The sequence below is a fragment of the Phalacrocorax carbo genome, chromosome 8, assembly GCF_963921805.1.
Source record: "Phalacrocorax carbo chromosome 8, bPhaCar2.1, whole genome shotgun sequence".
Taxonomy (NCBI): domain Eukaryota; kingdom Metazoa; phylum Chordata; class Aves; order Suliformes; family Phalacrocoracidae; genus Phalacrocorax; species Phalacrocorax carbo.
This window is the reverse complement of record NC_087520.1, coordinates 6,094,818-6,113,747: the sequence shown is the minus strand read 5'-3', so window position 1 is coordinate 6,113,747 and position 18,930 is coordinate 6,094,818. Positions and strand designations below refer to the sequence as shown.

The window sequence follows — 18,930 nt, the reverse complement described above, 5'->3', positions numbered from 1 at the left end:
CTGAGGGGTGGGGGGAAGGAAAACAAAAACTGGTTTTTGCAGAGCATGGCATGTGTAGCTGTTTCACACAGGCAGTAAGAAATACACTTAATTTATTCCTCCTTATAAACTAATTTAAAGCAGAATATCTAACTGGTTTTTTTAAATTTATGACTTGAAAATATTTTAAATCTAGGTTTTTGCCCTAGAATTGAGACGTGGTTTCCCTTTCTTTAAGCGGCACAAAAATTCAGCAAAAAAAAACCAACCCCAAAACCAAAAGTTTTCTTGTAGTTGAAATGTTAATCTTCCAGTCTTTATACTTCATTCAACCTCTTCAGTAAAAGTGACAAAGTTTGAAGGAACCACTACTTTATGTAAAAAAAACCCCAAAACTACAAACAGAAATGTGAGAGAAAATGAGCCCTTAAGTTTTAGCTTAAATAAGATGCCTTGCACCTGAGTTTCAATAAATCTATGAGATAACTAGGATCATCTCTATGAAATATTTTGGTACTTCTTAATAAAGAAGAAGCAACTATAGTCTGAATCATCATGAAACTTTATGTATTTTAAAAAATGTTTGTTCAAATAGCAGTTTGAGCCACTTCTGCTAACGCTTGCAGTCCTGACCATGCTGCAAGGCACTCGCTTTAAAAGTCACCTCAGGGAGGACGGTCCCTGAGATAAGAGATCACAAGTTTCTTTAGAAGGAGATAAAGCTGGAGCCTGCTGCACGGGTCACGCCTGCAGGACCGAACCTGCGCTGAGGTGTGCCCTGTGGACGATGGCGGCCGGGCCAAGGCCTGTGGCCTTCCTCGCCTTCGCGGCCCCAGAAGGGAGCCCAGCCCAGGAAGAGGCTGGAGGAGGCTCCTGGAGCCCATCTACTGTTTCTTTCTTGCCAAGTAAATGGAAAAGACCACACAGGCTGACCAGGAGTTTAGCCTGCTACTGCAGGTAAAGGCTCTCCCTCAGGCAGAGGCTGGTGGCCCTCGCCTTTGGCCCTCGCTTAGCTTCGCAGGCACGCAGGTGCTCCCGCTCCGGCCGATGCGGGTGAAGGTGGCTGCTGGGTGCCTGTTTCTTGTGGCCGAAAAGGCTGGAAACCGGGGACCACCTTCCCCTGCCAAGCTCGGAGAGGGGCTGCCCTGCCCCTCCGCCTCAGGCCCGGCCATGTTTCCCTCACAGGACAAGCTGCTTCGCCTCCCGTCCGGGCCTCCTCCGTGCGCGGAGCCCGACAGACCCCGCCACTCGCCACACTCCCCGGCGTCCCCTGGAAGCGTCCAGCCAAGCAGGGCTGGACCGGCGGCAGGGCACGAACTGCCGCGGCACCCCCGCCCCCGGGCCGCCTCCACGGCGGGGCTCGGCCCCCGCCGTGCAGCCGCTCGGGGCCTCGGGCGGAGCGGCCCCAGCGCCCGCTGCCCGGCCAATGAGCTGGGAGGCAGGGGCCGACCCGGCCGCGCTATAAGAGCCGGGTGGGCCGGGGAGGCGGCAGTCCTCCAGCTGGCCGTCGGGGGGGAGCCGCGTTTCCTGTCAGCGGGGAGAACTGTGTGGTGCGACCATGTGCGGTGAGTGACGGGGCGGCGGCTGCCGCCCGTCAGCGGCCGGGGGCAGCCCGGGCCCACCGCAGCCGGGACGGAGCTGGGGGTCGCTGGTAGTGGCGAGGTGGCCGCGGAGGAAGCGGGCTGTGCTCGGGTCCGGCCGCCTCTTGTGCCGGGGTGCGGGACGCGGGCTGCTTTGTCCCCGCATGAAGGGGAGGGGAGCGGAGCCGCCCCGCTGTGATGCCCGGGGCTGCGGGAACCCGCCGTCGCTGCGTCCCGCAGCAGGTTCGTTCGGGACCGGCCCCGCCGCATCCATTTTGTGGGGCGGGAGGGGGGAATGACCGGCTCTTGCGGTGATGGCAGGTAAAGGCAAAGCTCCTCCGTCTTCCCCCTCCTTCCATGAGAGGCGATGGCCTTTCTGCTCCCCACAGCCTCGCCTCTCGGCTTCCTCGGAGCCCGGCGGCTTGTCCCGAGGTGTTGCCATCGCAAAGCGCCCCGTTTCCACCGCCCGGCCGCGCTGGGGGTGTCTGGGCTGCGCTGTTAACCTTCGGCCCTGGTCCGGGTGCCTCAGCGCCTCGCCGCCTTGGCTGATGCACAGGCTTCGTGATGCGCTGGGCTCTGCCTTTGCTAGTTCAGGACTAGGGATTAGTTGTGACTCACAACTGCGGCGATAGGAAGAGTTTGTGGTTTTCAAACAAAGGCTGTGAAGGAGCTTAATTCTTAGCTGATGTGAGTTTATTCACCTTCCTTTATCTAATAAAGATGAGTGGTGAAGATAATACGTCATGTATACAATTGCTTAGATATGCTTCGCATCAGATTAAAATCAAAGTGCGGGTTCAGAAGCTGCTAATGCAATGTATTTTAGTTACGGAGGAAATTTTAGTGAAACTACGTGGTCCTTCACTGAAACCTTCTCTCAGGTATGGAAGGATACTTTTGTTGAAAGCATAAGAATTTGCGCTTGTACTTCTTGGCCATCATGAGCAAAACCTCTTTTGTGAGATGCAGACTGGAAGTGAGTGGTTACAGCTCCCCAGACCGTATATTCTGAGCTAGATATCTTTTTCTCTGCCTCTACATCCTCTTTAACTGTAACCTCAGAAAGAGCAAGGAGTCTGGCGAGCGTCTTTCACTTGAAGGGAACCACGAGGTGATACTGGGTGAGCTCCTGCGCGACTCTCGGGTTGCTATCAATGAAACAAAACCCCTTCAGGTGAGAGACTTGGCTCGGTGCCTAAGCAAACCAAAGGTATTGGTGGCAAGCACTAAGCAGTGAGACATATAGTAGTAATATCAAAACCATGGCATATCTGGGCTGTTTATTGATTGGGAAATGAGGGTGTTAACAGTGTTAAATGAGTCTGGTAAAACATCTAGCTTGGGGTGGAGTAACTGACTCAGGATGAAATGGCAAAGAGAGCAGCAGTTCATGAAGTGAGACTAGTGCTAGTTTTCTTTCCATCATTGTTTGGAGACCTTTTACGTGACATTTGTTATCATGAAAGATATCCCGTATCTTCCTTGCTGTGCTGATCTGCTGTAGGAAGTGCAGGAGTTCCTGAGGCTGCAACCATCAGTTTCTATTGTCCTGTTGTGTTTTCTCTGACTTCAGGTAGCACATGAGGATTTAAACCTATTGTTTTCTGTTTTGAAAACACATAGGCTGCTAAATACTGCCCTAAACATGCTCTTTAGGAAACAAAGTTGAGATGTTATCGTGCTCACGTGTAAGAAGACAGTATAGACAGTATAGCAAAAGTATGCAGGGTTTTAAAACCAGGTAAGATGCTTTTAAACTGATGATCTACCTATTTTAACTCAAAATTAGTTTAATCAGGATATGAAATGGAGACTGGGACTTTCTCAGAGCTAAGTTTCTGGCATCCCAGTAGAGGCATCCTTTTTTAAAAAAAAAATCATTGATTTTGTTCAAACTTCAAGTATAGGCTGCCCCCTTCTTAATTTCGGTGAAGTCTTGCAATTGCAAGAGTTCTTGTGTTGGTTTTTTTTCTTTTCCCACAAAAAAATACTCGATGAACTTTTCTTCTTGACACTTTGCTTGTGGTCTTGATATGCGCTCAAGGGAGAGCCTTGCTTTCAGTGTCTGCATCTGATTAAAGCTGGTTTTAGTGACGTTTTAACAGCCTTCTGTTTCTGTTTTGAGTATCTGATTCTAAAGGTAAGCCATACATGACTGACCTAGTTCATGCTTCTATGCAAACTCTGTAATTATGGAAAGTTATAAACTAGATTTAGCATCCAGGTTAAGAGCAATGGCCTAGTAAAACACTTCTTAAAGGCTTTCATTGACTTCTATGTTTGTATGTATGACTTAGCAAAGCGTTTCGTTGCTTATGTTGTGCTGACAAACATTACCTCACTTGATACCTATCACTCCAGTATCGCATGGGCTTAGAGATGCCTTGTGTCTTCATTGAGGAGGAGATATGCAAGTTCTGGAAATTGCATCGAATAGCTTGGGGAGGCCATTATAAGAGAGTTTTGTGATGCTCGCCAGTTATTTTATCATGAGTATGATTCAACTAAGATTCAGTCATATTGGTTTGCTTCCAGAAGGAATTAAGCTACAAGAAGTTTTTATCAAAAGTTGTTTCTACACCAGTTGAGCAATATGCTTTAAATCTAGCCAAAATGACGACTGTGTAGGGAAGAAAATAGGCAAGTGGGTAAATCATGAAACAGAAAAGTACTAGAGAAGAAGTGCTGAGAGTCGGATTTATTTCCTTTTAACTGAAAGAGTTTATAATATATTTCTTGAAGTCAGGCTGTAGCTGTTGCTTTCATTGTAAATGGCCTCTGGTGATTTCTAAGTCTTCTGATTCACATGTGTGGAAGCATGGCTACAGTACCCTGGAAACAAGGATCTTTTTAACAATTGCAGCACACTGGTAGCATTGTAAGGGTGGTCCCAAAGGAAGGTTTTTCCTGGAGCTCTGTGTAGCCAAAGATGCCACATAGAGCATAGAAGGCTGATGCATCTTAAATACATTGTGAAATCTGGCCTAGAAAGTAGAGCTGGATCTGAAATGAGGTGTGTAGCAATGTTTTGGAATGATGTTAAGAAATTTATATTGAAGAAATTGAAGAATGCTGCTCTTGAGGTTCGTGGTTAGTGCCAGAGAACGGTAAATATGTCTGGAAAAATGATCAACAAGCTCTCAGTCTAAGGTGACTCTATATAACTAGAGGCATTATTTTGCAAAGCATCCATGAAAAACAGTATTTAGCTGTCCAAATCCCCAAATACCTCTTCAAAAGGAACTATTGTCTTAATATCTCCATTAATGTTGGACACTAGAAATAATGAGGCTGGGCTCATAAATCTCACTTCCTTAGCAGAAAAGCATTTTCCACCCTTTAATCCTTCAAAGATAAATTCAGGGACCGATATAATAGTCTCTTCATCCCACTGTCAAATCAACAGTATTAATGGCTTAAAACCAGTGGAGTAACCAAATTCACAACAATATTTATAAGGGAGATTTATTGGTGTATCATTATAACAGCTTCTGCACTACAGCCATTTACAGTTCAAAAGCCTTAATTGAAGGGGAAGAGGGTGTTACATTTCCAACAAAGGCTTTCTCTGTTTAAAACACTTGCTTGTCTGAACTGCTTATCTGTTGAGCTCTTAAGGTCTGGTTTTTGCTAACTGTAGTCTCCAGTCCTGGCTTGTTGCTTGGAGAAACTGTTAAAACAGTGAAATTAGACGTTTCTGTTTTATTAGGGTACAGGTTTGCAAGAGTTAATAAAATGGCCTAATCTATCCTTACAAATGCAGAAGTCCTAGGCTGAGAAAAGGAATGGTTGTTTTTCTTTGCAGGTGACCTTTTTATTATATCTTTTCTAAAGTTCAAACAACATCCCCCAAATTCCTTTTAATGAAAAAATGCCTGTGTACTTTTGCCTTAAAAAAGAATTGTCCAGAGGGGGAGAACCAACCCAAAAACTAAAAAAGCCACTTCCTGGTTGATGAGTGATCTATTAAAGAGAAGAGGGATCAGACTTGCAGACTCTCCCAGGCTCTGTTTGCCGAGTAGGCAAGGAGTGAGTTCATGTCTTTCCTGTGATGCCTCTCTTAAGAGCTGACCTGAGTAACACGGGGCAAGCAAAGGGGTCTCATGTCTCTGAGTTGGGTTTGGCAGGCAGCATTGTGCTGAGGCAGCACAAAGGGTGAACGCTTGCTTTTTGGGTGACCCTGTTTTTGAATCTTCTGTTTCTTTACTTTGTTGTCTTATCCTTTTGACTTCTGCCCTTTCTTTATGTTTTCTTCTCCGTTCTCTTCCTGCTGAAGTGACTGTTGTGTAGGGGATTAAGCTGGAGCCTTTCAGAAATAGATGTTGTGCCTAGTACCTACCCGTGGGTATTTAAGGCCATGACTTTGATTACAAAAGTCTCCTTGTGTTAGTACTGGTGAATATATTCCTTCTTTGAATGTCTAGTTTTAGATCTGGATATGAAATAGATCACAATGTTCCCATTTTCAGCTGTGGTTTTCATGAAAAGTAGAAATTTTTTTAAGCTCTCTGAACTGTTTAACTCTTGGTGGATAGCACGAGAGCGAAACTGGCCATGAAAGTGTATGCGTTTGCGTGGTGAAAATGAGGGTCTTGATTCCTTTATTGTATTGAAACTCTTTCCATTTAAAAACCCATTAGGAAGAATTGTACTAAATGGGGACTGCTCTGTGATGCTAGTTTTAAAGGGTTTTAAATTGAGTCTAAAGGGATACAAACTCTAAAAAAACACCCCCTGCTTCTTTTTTTCCCCCCTTCCCCTTTTCTCTTTAAACAGGAATTTTTGCTTATCTGAACTACAGAGTGCCTCGGACTCGGAAGGAAATATTTGAAACCCTGATAAAAGGATTACAGAGACTGGAATACAGAGGCTATGACTCTGCAGGTATGTAAATTAACTCAACAAATTAGTTTTAGCAACCAGTAGCAACCTATGAGATTTTTTGGGGACTTTAAACTTCTGCGTGTTGTATTTCTCCTGAAAGATCAGAACTAATTACCTTAATTACAGGATTTTCTCTTCAACTTTTCTCAGAACTTTAAATTGGGTGTTTAGCTCTGTAATCAGATGGTGTCTGAGGTTTAGCACACATAAGTAAAGAAAACAGGGTGTGAGGAAGACCTCCATACAAGGTCATGTAATTTGTGACTCAGCCTTTTTTGCACTTGTGAGTCCCAGTGAAAGGATGAAGATTTTACTTTTTAAATTCGAGTTGGCTGACTTGATTGGGCAAAACATATCAGTCTGTCCTTAAGCAAAATTTGAGATGGCTCATGTATGTTTTCATCTATGCAATGGATATAGACTTCATCCAGTTTGATTTGAACATATACAGGTCTAGCGACTAGACTTCAAGTATATCCTATTGCAGGATAATTTAAAAATAATTATTTCACTAGTGCGTGCTTGTCTGTATTTTCTCAGCCTTATTTTTCGTCCAGTGTATTTCATGCTTTAAATAACACTTGTGACTGTGTCCTGTACTGTAGGAGTGGCAATTGATGGAAATAATAATGAAGATAAAGAAAGGTTCATCAAACTAGTTAAGAAAAGAGGAAAAGTAAAGGCCCTGGAAGAAGAGTTGTACAGTAGGTGTCTTTAAAATTACCTCTTTACTTTGGCCTCCCAGTCAGATATCTGCATCTCAGCAGAAAGTAGGACCATGAAATTACAGTTATGATTTTGTACCAGCAATAGCTGCATTCTGTAATCCAATGGCAGTTGAATTGTTTGTGCCCCTAGTTGAAGTGGAAGTTGATCTTCAGGTATAGTGCTGTGAAATTATCGGTCTGCTCTCCCCTCTTTGGTTCCTTCTTTATTCAAAGCATGAGCTCCCTTGGTGCTTTACTCAGATTATTTCTGTGCTTGGTAGCTGAAATGGCGGAACACGGACTCTGACAGAATTTACGAGCATTTAAGCATCTGGCTGTCATCACAATCTGCTTTATGCAGTGCTTCCATCTGTGAAGAACTGAAGTTGTGTTTTAATACGTTTACATTATAATTTGTAGTAATGTGGTCTGTTAGCCTAGCTGTTAGTATTGGCTGAAAATGCTCAAGTCTTGGCAAACAAAGTTTTAATCACAGTAGCTTGAACTATCTGAAGTGTAATGTCAAGAAAGCAAATAGTTTCAAAGAAAGACGGAAGATAACTTTTAGTTTTTTGCGTGTAGGAATTCTCTTAGTGTTTTACTAGTGGTGTGTGTGTGAGAGAGAGACTTAACTTTAAATATTCAGTAAACTGAATTTCTTGTATATAGAACAAGATGACCTGGATTCAAAAGCAGATTTTGAAACACATTTTGGAATTGCTCATACTCGCTGGGCGACCCATGGAGTACCAAGTGCAATAAACAGTCACCCTCAGAGGTCAGATAAAAGGAATGGTATGTAATCTCTGTAGCACTCTGGAACTGTATGAATCTGAAATGGTTGAACTCGCGTAGTACATACATCCTCTCCTCTTACTAGCGTTAGAGTATCTATTATGTATACTAGGGGTAAGCTGTTGCTCTTCTGTCTACGTTAGACACTTTTACAATAAAATAGCCTCTTTGGGGGCTAAAGTAACGCTGTAAAAGGGTGATGAGATCTGTTGTCTGAAAATTGATGCAACTTAGTCAAAGGACAGCATTTTTGTTTTAAAAGGGAGGACTCTGAAAAATTTAAGTGCATTAACATTGGGCTGGAAAAGGGAGTTTTCATATAGTTTTTCACTTGAGATAGCTTGGTGCTCTTCTGCTGGGTGTAGTTTAAAACTGTCTTGATTTGGAGCAATCTTCATATGGCTTCAATGTGTAAGCTTCTGCTTTCTGTTGTTCATGTTGTGATAAACTGTAGGTCTGAAAGCTATAGCAGGTAGTTTCTAATGTACTTCTAAGCCTTTTCCCCCTCTAATTTTGTGTTCTAGGTTAAATATCTTGATTTTATGTGTATATATATTTTTTTTTCCCTCTTAGAATTTGTTGTTATCCATAATGGAATCATCACAAATTACAAGGACCTGAGAAAATTTCTGGTGAGTCTGTGGAAACTTGATTCTAAAACAAAAGGTAGAGGGCCCACAAATTGTCAGATCTTTCATGACTTTGTTGGAATCTGAATTCAGGTTTCTCAACATCATCTGTAAAATATTAGTGTGAAGGAGTCTGCCTAATAAGGATATGCGGGAGCTGGTGAAGTGCAGTATGTTCTTGTAATCCTAAATGCAAAGTACTTAGGAGTAGAGTAGCAATTTGCACGCGGATTTTTTGAGAGGGGTGCGGAGTGGGCTCCCTCCTGTCTCTTGTTGCATGACAGATGCTAAGCAAGTCTTACTATGTGTCTTGCTACAGTATTTCTGAAGCTATGACAGGATAAGTCTTTATATTCTGTCTATAGTGATATATATCCACTAGTCCAGCATAGTGCTCCAAGCAGTCTGTCCTACTGTGCAGTTTCTGGTGTTTCTTCCCTGAGGATGAAAACACTTTTACTCTTCTATATGATATTTCAGGAGAGCAAAGGCTATGAGTTTGAATCTGAAACAGATACAGAAACAATCCCCAAGTTGATCAAATACATGTATGACAACAGAGAGAGTGAGGACACCAGTTTTTCAGCCTTGGTGGAAAGAGTTATTCAACAGTTGGTAAGTGAACGTTCCTTTTTTTCCTGTACTACAGTATAAGCTGTTTGTGGGGTTCCTTAGTATTCCACATTTATGAATTCAGATCCTCTCTAGGAGTCCTTAGAATGTGCTGCAAATAACACTTTCTGGCCTCTAAACAGTGCTTAATAGACCAAGAAATTAGATTAAAATTTTGGAAACTTCAAAGGCTTTTCAGTGATAAATTTTTAAATTGCATTGGCTGTGGTAGTTTTTTTGTTTGATTTTTAAAGCAAGAGGCTATCACAGTTTTTTGATAAAGCGGCTTAATTTAAAAAAAAAATTGTAGGAGCCTCTGGGGGTTGAAATCTCTCATAAAGGGCAGTGTGTTCTTAAAGGCTATTCTGATCATGTTAAAACACTGCTGTGATTCAAGTTTGTCTAATGGTATGCCTTGGCTCCCGTATTTGGAAATAGATCTATCAAGCTGCACTGGTGGAAGGCATAGCTGGTTCCCAAACTGTGAAGTGGGAATCTACTGTTACTTAATATGTGAACGCTTAAAAACTTCCACAGATGCATTGCAAACTCAGAGAAAGCTTGCTTTGTTTCCTCCCCCAGTCTCTCGGCAGATGTTTTTCCTCCCTTCCTGCAGCTTCTTGCACTTTTTTTCACCTCCCCTTTCTCCTCTCTGAAGCGGCTCTGTAGGATTCCCCTAGAGTAGGGCTGGAATGCACACGAAGTAAAGGCCTGCATGGGTCAAGGGGGAATAGTGGTGCAGCTGCCTGGTTGAGAAGGGTGACTTCACCTGGCAGCGGAAGAGCAGGGTAGTCTCAGACTGGAGTCCCTGCGAGAGGAGTGAATGTTACCATCTCTTTTCAGTTTGCAAGGTTTGGGGGAATACTTCTCAAGTTTGGAATACTTTTGGAATACTCTTCAAGTTTGCAAGCTGCATTAATACTACAGAGTGGTTGATTGTGTGTTCCTGTTTTTGTTCTTGTGTTATGGATTTTGTGTTTGTGTTTCTTTTGGTGTTTTTGTGTGTGTTTTTTGTGGTTGTTTTTTTTTTAAATACGTTAGTGAGAATTTGCTGCTTAAACTAGAAGTAGTAACTCCAAAATTTAGCTGAAAATGTATGATAAGATGCAGCTACATGCATCTTAAGTCTTACTAAAAGTAAATGTCTAACAGTCTTCATGTTGATTAGGAGTAAGATCTCTGAGATTTTCTTAGCGCTTGCATTGGAAGGTATTGTTTTTATTTATAAAGAGAGGCTAAGTGCTCACTTTCTGATCTTTCAGCTCCTGACCAGTTCCTTTAAAGGTGCAGTCTGCCCTCCAGGAAGAGATTCCTGATAGTAGTAAAGAGCTTTCCTTCACAGCCTCCTCAGGAAGAGGGGCCCCAGTTTAATGAGATGCAACTAATTGAGTTAAGTTGTTTAGGATTTTTTTATCTTCTTCTGTTTGCATGGTTTCCAGGAAGGTGCTTTTGCATTGGTTTTCAAGAGCATCCATTACCCAGGTGAAGCTGTTGCTACCAGGTTAGTAAAAGTCCATTTTATACATAATTCATGCTTTTTTAGGTAAAAAAAAAATTGCTAACACCTCTTAAAAAAACCCACCAAAACCAAACCCCAAAAAACCCCTAGAATACTGATGTTTAAAGTGGTCTGTTAACCAAAACCCAGAACGTAGATAGCTGTACTAGTGGAATCCTTGTGAAGCGCAGTAAAGCTCTGCTGAGCATCTCTTCGAGTAACTATTAAATATATCTTAATTTCAGCTGTACTGACCACAGGTCACAGTTACCAGAAGCTTGTGTTGATTCTCTATAATCTTCAGCTTGATATTTGTTTAATAAATTAGATGTGACTACTCACTTTTTGAGGATGCAAAGACTAGTGAAAAGTAATTGGGCGATGCTTTCCTACTTCATGCAACTACAGTTTTGGTTAGAGATCGCCCAAATGACACACTCAGAAGAAGGTACCCATAACAACTCATTCCCATAATTTGCCATTTTATCAGTTACGGTGTGTCAGGAAAGAGGTGCAGCATATCCTGTTTATAAAGCTGTGTTAAGAGTGTGCTAACATTTCCCCTATATCAAAAAGGGGAAGGAAAGGGTATGGTTCAATTTTACTTTACATGGAATAAAGACTGAGAGAATTATGTTCAGGTTGCCTAAAAAGCCATCATGCTAATAGGGTATACAGTGTTCTGTAGCTGTCATAGCATTTATGATTTTTTTTTTCTGTAAAAGTTGTACTTTTATTTATGACCTGGAAAACAACTTTTCAGGAAATGTAAAGTTACTAAAGTAGCAAGTGAAGTTGCAGTGGGAATAAAGACTTCTTTATGCTACAACCAAAAAGCCCATTGCTTCTGTGGTCTAAAATAGGACTATATTAAAATTGTGGAAAAGCCAGCTGTGCCATCACTCTAACTGGAGAACATCTTCTGAAATGAACTATTCTATATGTGGTTCAGGCTTGCGTTTTTAGGAGTGAGGGGATTGAGAGAAGCTAAACTTGTAATCTGAGGTGTTGGAGGGGTGAATTACTCTCTTATTCCTGTGAGATATATTTTTTAATAAGCTCTTCAATATGGCACATGATCCATATAATTAAAAATGATCTGAATATTCTACAGTTTCAGAGGTGCAGTTGACATTTCTGAGTTTAAAAGGCTAAAGGGTAAAACGGTGTTTTGATAGTAAAGAGATCTGGAGCTTATTGCTGGCTCACTTCAGAGGCAGAGTAAGCTTTGTTTAAAAACGGTATTCAGATTGGTGCCTGTGCTAAGCTGTTTTGTGAAGAACAACAACAAGTTAATAGAAACTTTCCTCTACCTGGATGTAGTTCATGGGGAAAGAATCACCAAGGCATATGGGCTTGTTCATGTAATAATATTTGATGAACCTTACAGAAACAAACCAAGTTTATGTAACTCCTGACATGTAATGGGTTTAGGATCAGGGTTGAGGAGGATCTTCCCTTGTAGGAAGCTAGATGGGATATTGTCTTTCAACTTCACATATGTCATTTGAATTCTTTGTATGCACCTTTGTCTTTGTAAACTTGCATCTTTTTCCTTTGTAGGAGAGGGAGTCCTTTGCTCATTGGGGTTAGGAGCAAGTATAAGCTCTCCACTGAACAGATTCCTATATTATATAGAACGTGTAAGTTGATAAATCAAATTACATTATTTTTAAAAGCTAAAATTTTGTTATTTTATGATTAGAAATTAGGTTAATTGGTCTTTGTACAAAAATCCTACCAGCTGATGCTCCAAATAGCTTCTTAGCTGAGGATATTCTAATTTTATACTACTGAGAACATAGTTCATGTAAAAGTCCCATCCCTCCAAAATACTTGGGTAACTTTGATACCTTGAACCAGTGTAGTCCGTAATCTCTACCTTGAACAGATCTGTTTTTGCATTTAAAGTGTCTCATTTCTTTAATAGGCAACATTGAGAATGTGAAGAACATATGCAATTCACGAATGAAAAGACTGGACAGCTCTACCTGTCTTCATGCTGTTGGGGATAAGGCAGTAGAATTTTTCTTTGCTTCAGATGCAAGGTAGTAAAAGTGCTTAAACACTTCTCAAAACACTGGTTTTCTTTAGAAATGAGATAGTTCTGGAAATCTTCGCTGTCTTGCTGCCGTACCGTTGTTTTCTGATAGAATAGTTTGTAATCCAGGTAATAAAGCCCACAGGCTAAGGTACCTGAAAAATGGGGAAGCTTAACATCAGCATTTGAACTGTAAATATCTGCCAATTACTAACCTCTGCGTAAAAAAGAAAAATCCAGTGTAGAAAGGTAAGCTGGGCACCCATAGACACTATCAACCCAGAATTTGGGCAGACTGTAGGTTAGTCTGGATCTTGGCATTTTAATCCAGCTATTAGAGGAGAAAATAGTGGTGTCGTTCCAAACTTAGCAGGAATCTGGACATCAGGTACAGATTTGACTCTTGGAACAGAGATCCTGACCTTAGGGGTCCATCAGAGACCCTGGGAAGCAAGATCAGATCAGCAGGAACTTGCTGATGTGAGATGCTGTGGTTCCTGAGCCATCTGCTCCAGGTTCTTGTGAGAGTGCGGGAGGAGCAGCAGGTGGAGCCATTTCCTTTAAGATTGCTTTATCTGTAGTTATGTCCAAAAGGAAGATAGAAGGGGGGCTGGAAGTGCGGTGTGGCATATTGAATTGCTCTGAGGAGTGCTGCTACCAACTCTTAGTGACATGTCAGGTTTGTCTTGCTTCTGTTTTTTCTGTAGTGCTATCATTGAGCACACCAACAGAGTAATCTTCTTAGAAGATGATGACATTGCAGCAGTAACTGATGGGAAGCTTTCAATTCACCGTCTCAAGCGTTCAGCTAGTGATGATCCTTCCCGGGCCATCCAAACCTTGCAGATGGAATTGCAGCAGATCATGAAGGGTGGGTTGAAACAGTTGTATCATCAAAGATGGATAATTACTGACTGCATGTTAGTAGATAAGGGATAAAACTGCTAATTTGTTGTGAAAATGACCTGATATTTAGGCTATTTGTACTGGGAGCTGACAATTCCAAGATTTAAGAGCAAGGGTGGTAGGGGACCCTACTGATTTTTAGCCTTGGAAGCCCTTAGATACTCCATCTCAATATTGAGTGAAAATATAAATGATGTTAACATGTTGTTGTAGTTGTTGGCAAACTTCGACTGTAAACTAAGAACTGAATTGGAATAGAGAAGTTCACTTAAAAAGGAATTTGGTTACTTTGTCACTGTTGGGAAATGAAACCAACCTAGTAGAGAGAACTACCCATCCCTTCTTTCTTCTTGCCTATTCCTAAACTTTTGTTTAAGCTAACAAAGCCAAATTAGCTTTCTGCCATAGGTCCTCTTGTAGCTGTAATAGATTTCACATAACAAACAATGCACCTAAGCATTACTATGTAATGTTTTTCTAAATAGGTAACTTCAGTGCATTCATGCAAAAGGAAATTTTTGAACAACCGGAATCAGTTGTCAACACGATGAGAGGCAGGGTGAATTTCGAGAGCCATACAGGTAACTCAGAACAAGCATTCAAGCTGCACCAAGCCTGCAAATTTTGAACATATTAAGTAGAAAATAAAATACACTGTTGATAGATGCTTTTTTTGTTTACAGTTCTTCTGGGTGGGCTGAAGGATCACTTGAAAGAAATCAGAAGATGCCGAAGACTGATCATTATTGGCTGTGGGACGAGCTACCATGCTGCAGTAGCTGTATGCTCAGCCTTAGCTGAAATCCATATAGAGCTCCTAGTTGCTCGGCTTTTAGATGACAGCTCTTCATCTGCATTTTCTTCTGTATCTCAAACTTTGCCTTTCATTGAGGGATCTCGCCTTTCTATTTAGTTTTCCTTTGTGTCCCATTCTTGATTAATGCTCCAATGCTGTTACTTACCATGCTGGAAATTAACTTTTTTCACCTTGGTTTTTAAAGCTCTGGTGATCTGTAACTATCCATTTTTGTAATAAGAATCCATTTAGATTACCTCTGACTCTTAAGATGTTAAGACTTTTAGGGGTGGCAATACTAACAAGTACTGTGTGCTGCTTGAATACAGACTCGACAAGTATTGGAAGAACTAACTGAATTGCCAGTGATGGTGGAACTTGCTAGTGATTTCCTGGATAGAAACACGCCTGTATTCAGAGATGACGTGTGCTTTTTTATAAGTCAGTCAGGTGAGCTGCATTTACTGTTTGTCTTCAGTTGAGTGAAAACTGTAGAACATTTTTTTAAAAGCCAATAATTCATTACTTTCTGCATGTTGCAAAGGAGGATGATGACTAATTGGCCAGATCTGACTTGAATGAAAGTTTGTTTCAGGCTTGATTCAAATATCTAGACAATGAGTGCTGAAAGGTTGGTTTCAGTTGCCTTTTGCATTGTATAAGTGTGGATGCAGTTATTTGGAACACCCTTGTGTAGAATTTTATGCTTTTTCAGGAATCATAACTATCCTGTGTCAACCTGAAGTCAAGATGTAAATGTTTTCCAGGTGAAACTGCAGATACGCTTATGGCCTTGAGGTATTGTAAAGAACGTCGTGCTCTAACAGTTGGCATCACAAACACAGTCGGAAGCTCAATATCCAGGGAGACTGACTGTGGTGTACATATCAATGCAGGACCTGAGATAGGTGTGGCAAGCACAAAGGTAATTGCTGTTCAGTGTTTGACTTGCATACTTCACCCCTGTGGAACTCAATTAAAATTGTAGTTGTAGCCCTTCAAACTGAGTTCATACTGACTCGCTGCAGACATAGCTGCTAAATGTTTTGTTTTGTCTGCAGGCTTATACCAGCCAATTCGTGTCTCTTGTAATGTTCGGCCTAATGATGTCTGAAGACAGAATTTCCTTGCAGAAAAGGAGACAGGAGATCATTAGTGGACTAAAATCATTGCCAGGTATATTGATATTTTCGGTTTGAGGAGGGACAGGGGATGTTGTTTAATGGGCAGTATAAAATACTACTCGGGGATGTTTCTTTCTCGTTTAAGTTTCACTCTTCCCCTCCTGAATGGTAGACAATGTAAGAAAAATGGACTGCTAGTTTCTGCACTAATTCCCAATTTTACAAGTGCCCTTCCAAGAAACTTGGCAGGAAGATCAGAATTTTCAAGGGTTGAGTTTTCTAATTACAATAAGGTAGCTTTGTATGAGAAATATTACTTCATCTCCTAAATTGATGATTTTAAATTTTTAAAGCCTTTCACTTTAAATCAGGATAGATAAAAGGAAACTACTTCAAGGTGACTTTAAAACATGTTCATAACTGCCTTTAGAAATACAAACGGGATATATGAGTGCTGCTTAAACCAATAGTTGCTTTAAATTTGTTACTCTAAATAAGGCTGAAAAAAATATCCTTAAACTGCAGTCAAAGATGCAAAGTTAATGGTTGAACTATATTGAGCATATTTGTTCTAATAGATCATTAGAACACCCTATTATAAGGAAATTACTTTTTCCAATTAAAAAAGTTTTTAGTATGTGCTTTTTGTGTGCCCCAATAGAGATGATTAAAGAAGTCTTGTCCTTGGATGAGAAGATACATGATTTGGCTCTTGAACTGTACAAACAAAGATCATTGCTGGTTATGGGTCGTGGGTATAATTATGCCACTTGTCTGGAAGGAGCTCTGGTAGGAACCTCTCAATATTCTTGGATGTTATTTAAAATGATTGCAGAAGCTTTTATGGCTTCTGCAACATAGTTTATTTGTAATATTTCATTACAACTTCTGCCGCAGTAAAACTGCTGTCTGTATCTAAAAGCATTCAGTTCTGTTGGATTGAACGCATACATAAGGTGAACCTGGATATGGTATCAGTTTTTTGTTTCTTTCACATAATAAATGTAGTGTTTAATGAGTATTTAAAAAAGAAACAACCACCAAACAATTTCAAATGCTGAGCCATTTGAAAATAACATCAGAAAAACACAGTGCGCTGATATTCAGATGAGATGCTCATGCAGGAAACTCATAAATTATGGAATGGATGCATATCTGTCTCTCACAGAAGTTTGGAGTGTTAGAGGTAGATTGCGTTAGCCAAGGTAGTGCTGGGTGTTGGGTTCTTAAAGTTCCTGTTGATTACTCCATTTCTTTATCTGCAAATGGATGTGTGCGGGCAAGCTCTGTTTCTACCAGCAGCCTGCTAGAAATCCCAGCAGACAAGCCTGCCTGTCTTCACTATTAACTGATCTTTGAAAGTACCAACTTGATACCATATGTCTGCATTTAAGTGGCAGATGCAGAGCCTTGGTGCTTTGCTTCTTGTGGCTTTTATTTCTCATCTGATTTACTAGTAACTTGATGGCATTTGGTTGTTGGTTGTTTTTTTAGAAAATAAAAGAAATCACCTATATGCACTCTGAAGGTATCCTGGCTGGTGAGCTGAAACACGGGCCATTAGCCCTAATAGATAAACAAATGCCTGTTATCATGGTGATAATGAAGGATCCTTGTTTCACCAAGTGCCAGAATGCTCTGCAACAGGTCACTGCTCGACAGGTAAGCTGTTTAACTAATACAGCGTCATAGGGAACGTACTCCAGACATGCTGTGAACCAATATTTCAGAGCAGTTCTAAGCTAGCTCTTCACTTAACGCTGCCAAATTTTATTTGCAGGGTCGTCCAATCATTCTGTGTTCTAAAGAAGACACAGAAAGCTCAAAATTTGCCTACAAAACTATTGAGCTGCCTCATACGGTTGACTGCCTTCAAGGAGTCTTGAGTGTTATTCCTCTCCAGTTGCTTTCGTTCCACCTGGCTGTTCTCAGAGGATACGATGTAAGTGCTTTCTATATTTAGCACTCCAGTTAGTGCAGTTTTGAACTTCCTCCTACCAGTGTAAAGTGAGAGACCCAGTTATACGGTGCATCTAACAAAGAACTATGATAATAGTGCAGCTTATAGTGACTGTGGTAGTAGAGGTGGCATTTCAGTGCCAATTCTTCATTTTTTTTTAATTGGTATCTGTCTAAAAAATTATAAATACTGGCTGCTTAGTTTGGTTAGTTAAGAGTGCAGACAGGACTTTTTCAGAGAACTAAATCTTAAAATGTGATACTGCACTTTAACCTAAAATAGTTTAGTGCTTTGTGCAGCTTAGTTTCCTGATGCTGGCTAGGCGTCAGTTTGATAATGATGACTGCTTTGAAAAGGTACCTTGTGCAAAACAAATATGTGTTTGTTACCAGGGTTTTGGAAGCAAGGGTAGATTTAACAGTGACTCGTCATCTGCAGATGTATAGTCTCTTGTGTGTGTTAATGTGTCTAGAATAAAGCAGAACTAATTAGGAAGTCTAAAAAAAGCACACTAAATGAACTGTCAAATGCAGAATGTTAGTATTACTCTGTTAAATACTGAAAGTCTGTCTCTTCATTCTAGGTGGACTTTCCAAGAAATTTGGCCAAATCTGTTACTGTAGAGTAACAGCCAAGAACAGCTGATGTTTTTGTCACCAGACCTCTGAGTTATACTTGTAGAAATGTGTTGTTCTGAATTGATAGGTATACGTTTTTCTAAAGAGAATGACAGTGCTAACTGGGAAGTGTCAGAAGGATTTATATTGCAGCTTTAAAAGCTTTTGATGTGCCTTGTACCCAAGTGCTTTTGCTCACACAAAATATTCCTCTAAGTCCTGAAATTGCCAAAGATAAAAAATGTTTACACATGGTATACTGAATGAACTTCTCTACTGTGCAATATATATATACAGCTCTCTTCAGAGTAACTGTGAAGTACTTAACTAGTTTTTAAGATAAAGTATTTATAAGTACAATTGTATAGCTTTTTTAAGTTATTTTTTTAGTACGTTGCTTTTCTGTAGCATTGGTAATGCTCAGAATGTAAATACTGAGCATGTTGACCCTTGTGTACAGTTGTTAGGCTTTTTCCTATTTCAGCCTCAAACTGGAAATTTGTTGTCCCTCTTCCTTCCTAGCTTCCCCTCCCCACTATGCATCTGTGTTTTGTATTTAACCAGTCATTTGCAGAGGTCTTCTGTGGCTGTAAATTCCCAGCTATGATTTAAATTTCTGCTTCTTTTAACTAATTATTTGAAAAGCCAGAGCAACATTTTGTTTTGTATGCCACCCCAGCTCTTATTTACATAACATGTAGAGTGCAACAAAACAAGGGAACTGGATGTCTTGCAAGTGATATTTCTGTTTGAAAGAGGGTACAATGAAATTACAATGCAATTAAAAGATTATCTAATTCTT

General features: G+C 40.8%; 1 protein-coding gene across 1 annotated transcript; it reads left to right on the top strand.

Moving 5' to 3' along the window:
- Positions 1 to 1,431: 1,431 nt before the first annotated feature.
- GFPT2 (glutamine-fructose-6-phosphate transaminase 2) lies at positions 1,432 to 18,930 on the top strand. Its single transcript, XM_064458412.1, has 19 exons — positions 1,432 to 1,544; positions 6,336 to 6,443; positions 7,049 to 7,147; positions 7,820 to 7,945; positions 8,519 to 8,577; positions 9,055 to 9,189; positions 10,626 to 10,687; positions 12,248 to 12,327; positions 12,615 to 12,732; positions 13,433 to 13,596; positions 14,117 to 14,212; positions 14,315 to 14,412; positions 14,757 to 14,877; positions 15,195 to 15,352; positions 15,489 to 15,603; positions 16,213 to 16,340; positions 17,046 to 17,213; positions 17,332 to 17,493; positions 18,095 to 18,930. The coding sequence occupies exons 1-19, from the start codon at positions 1,538 to 1,540 to the stop codon at positions 18,137 to 18,139; spliced, it is 2,049 nt and encodes a 682-aa protein (XP_064314482.1). The 5' UTR covers positions 1,432 to 1,537; the 3' UTR covers positions 18,140 to 18,930.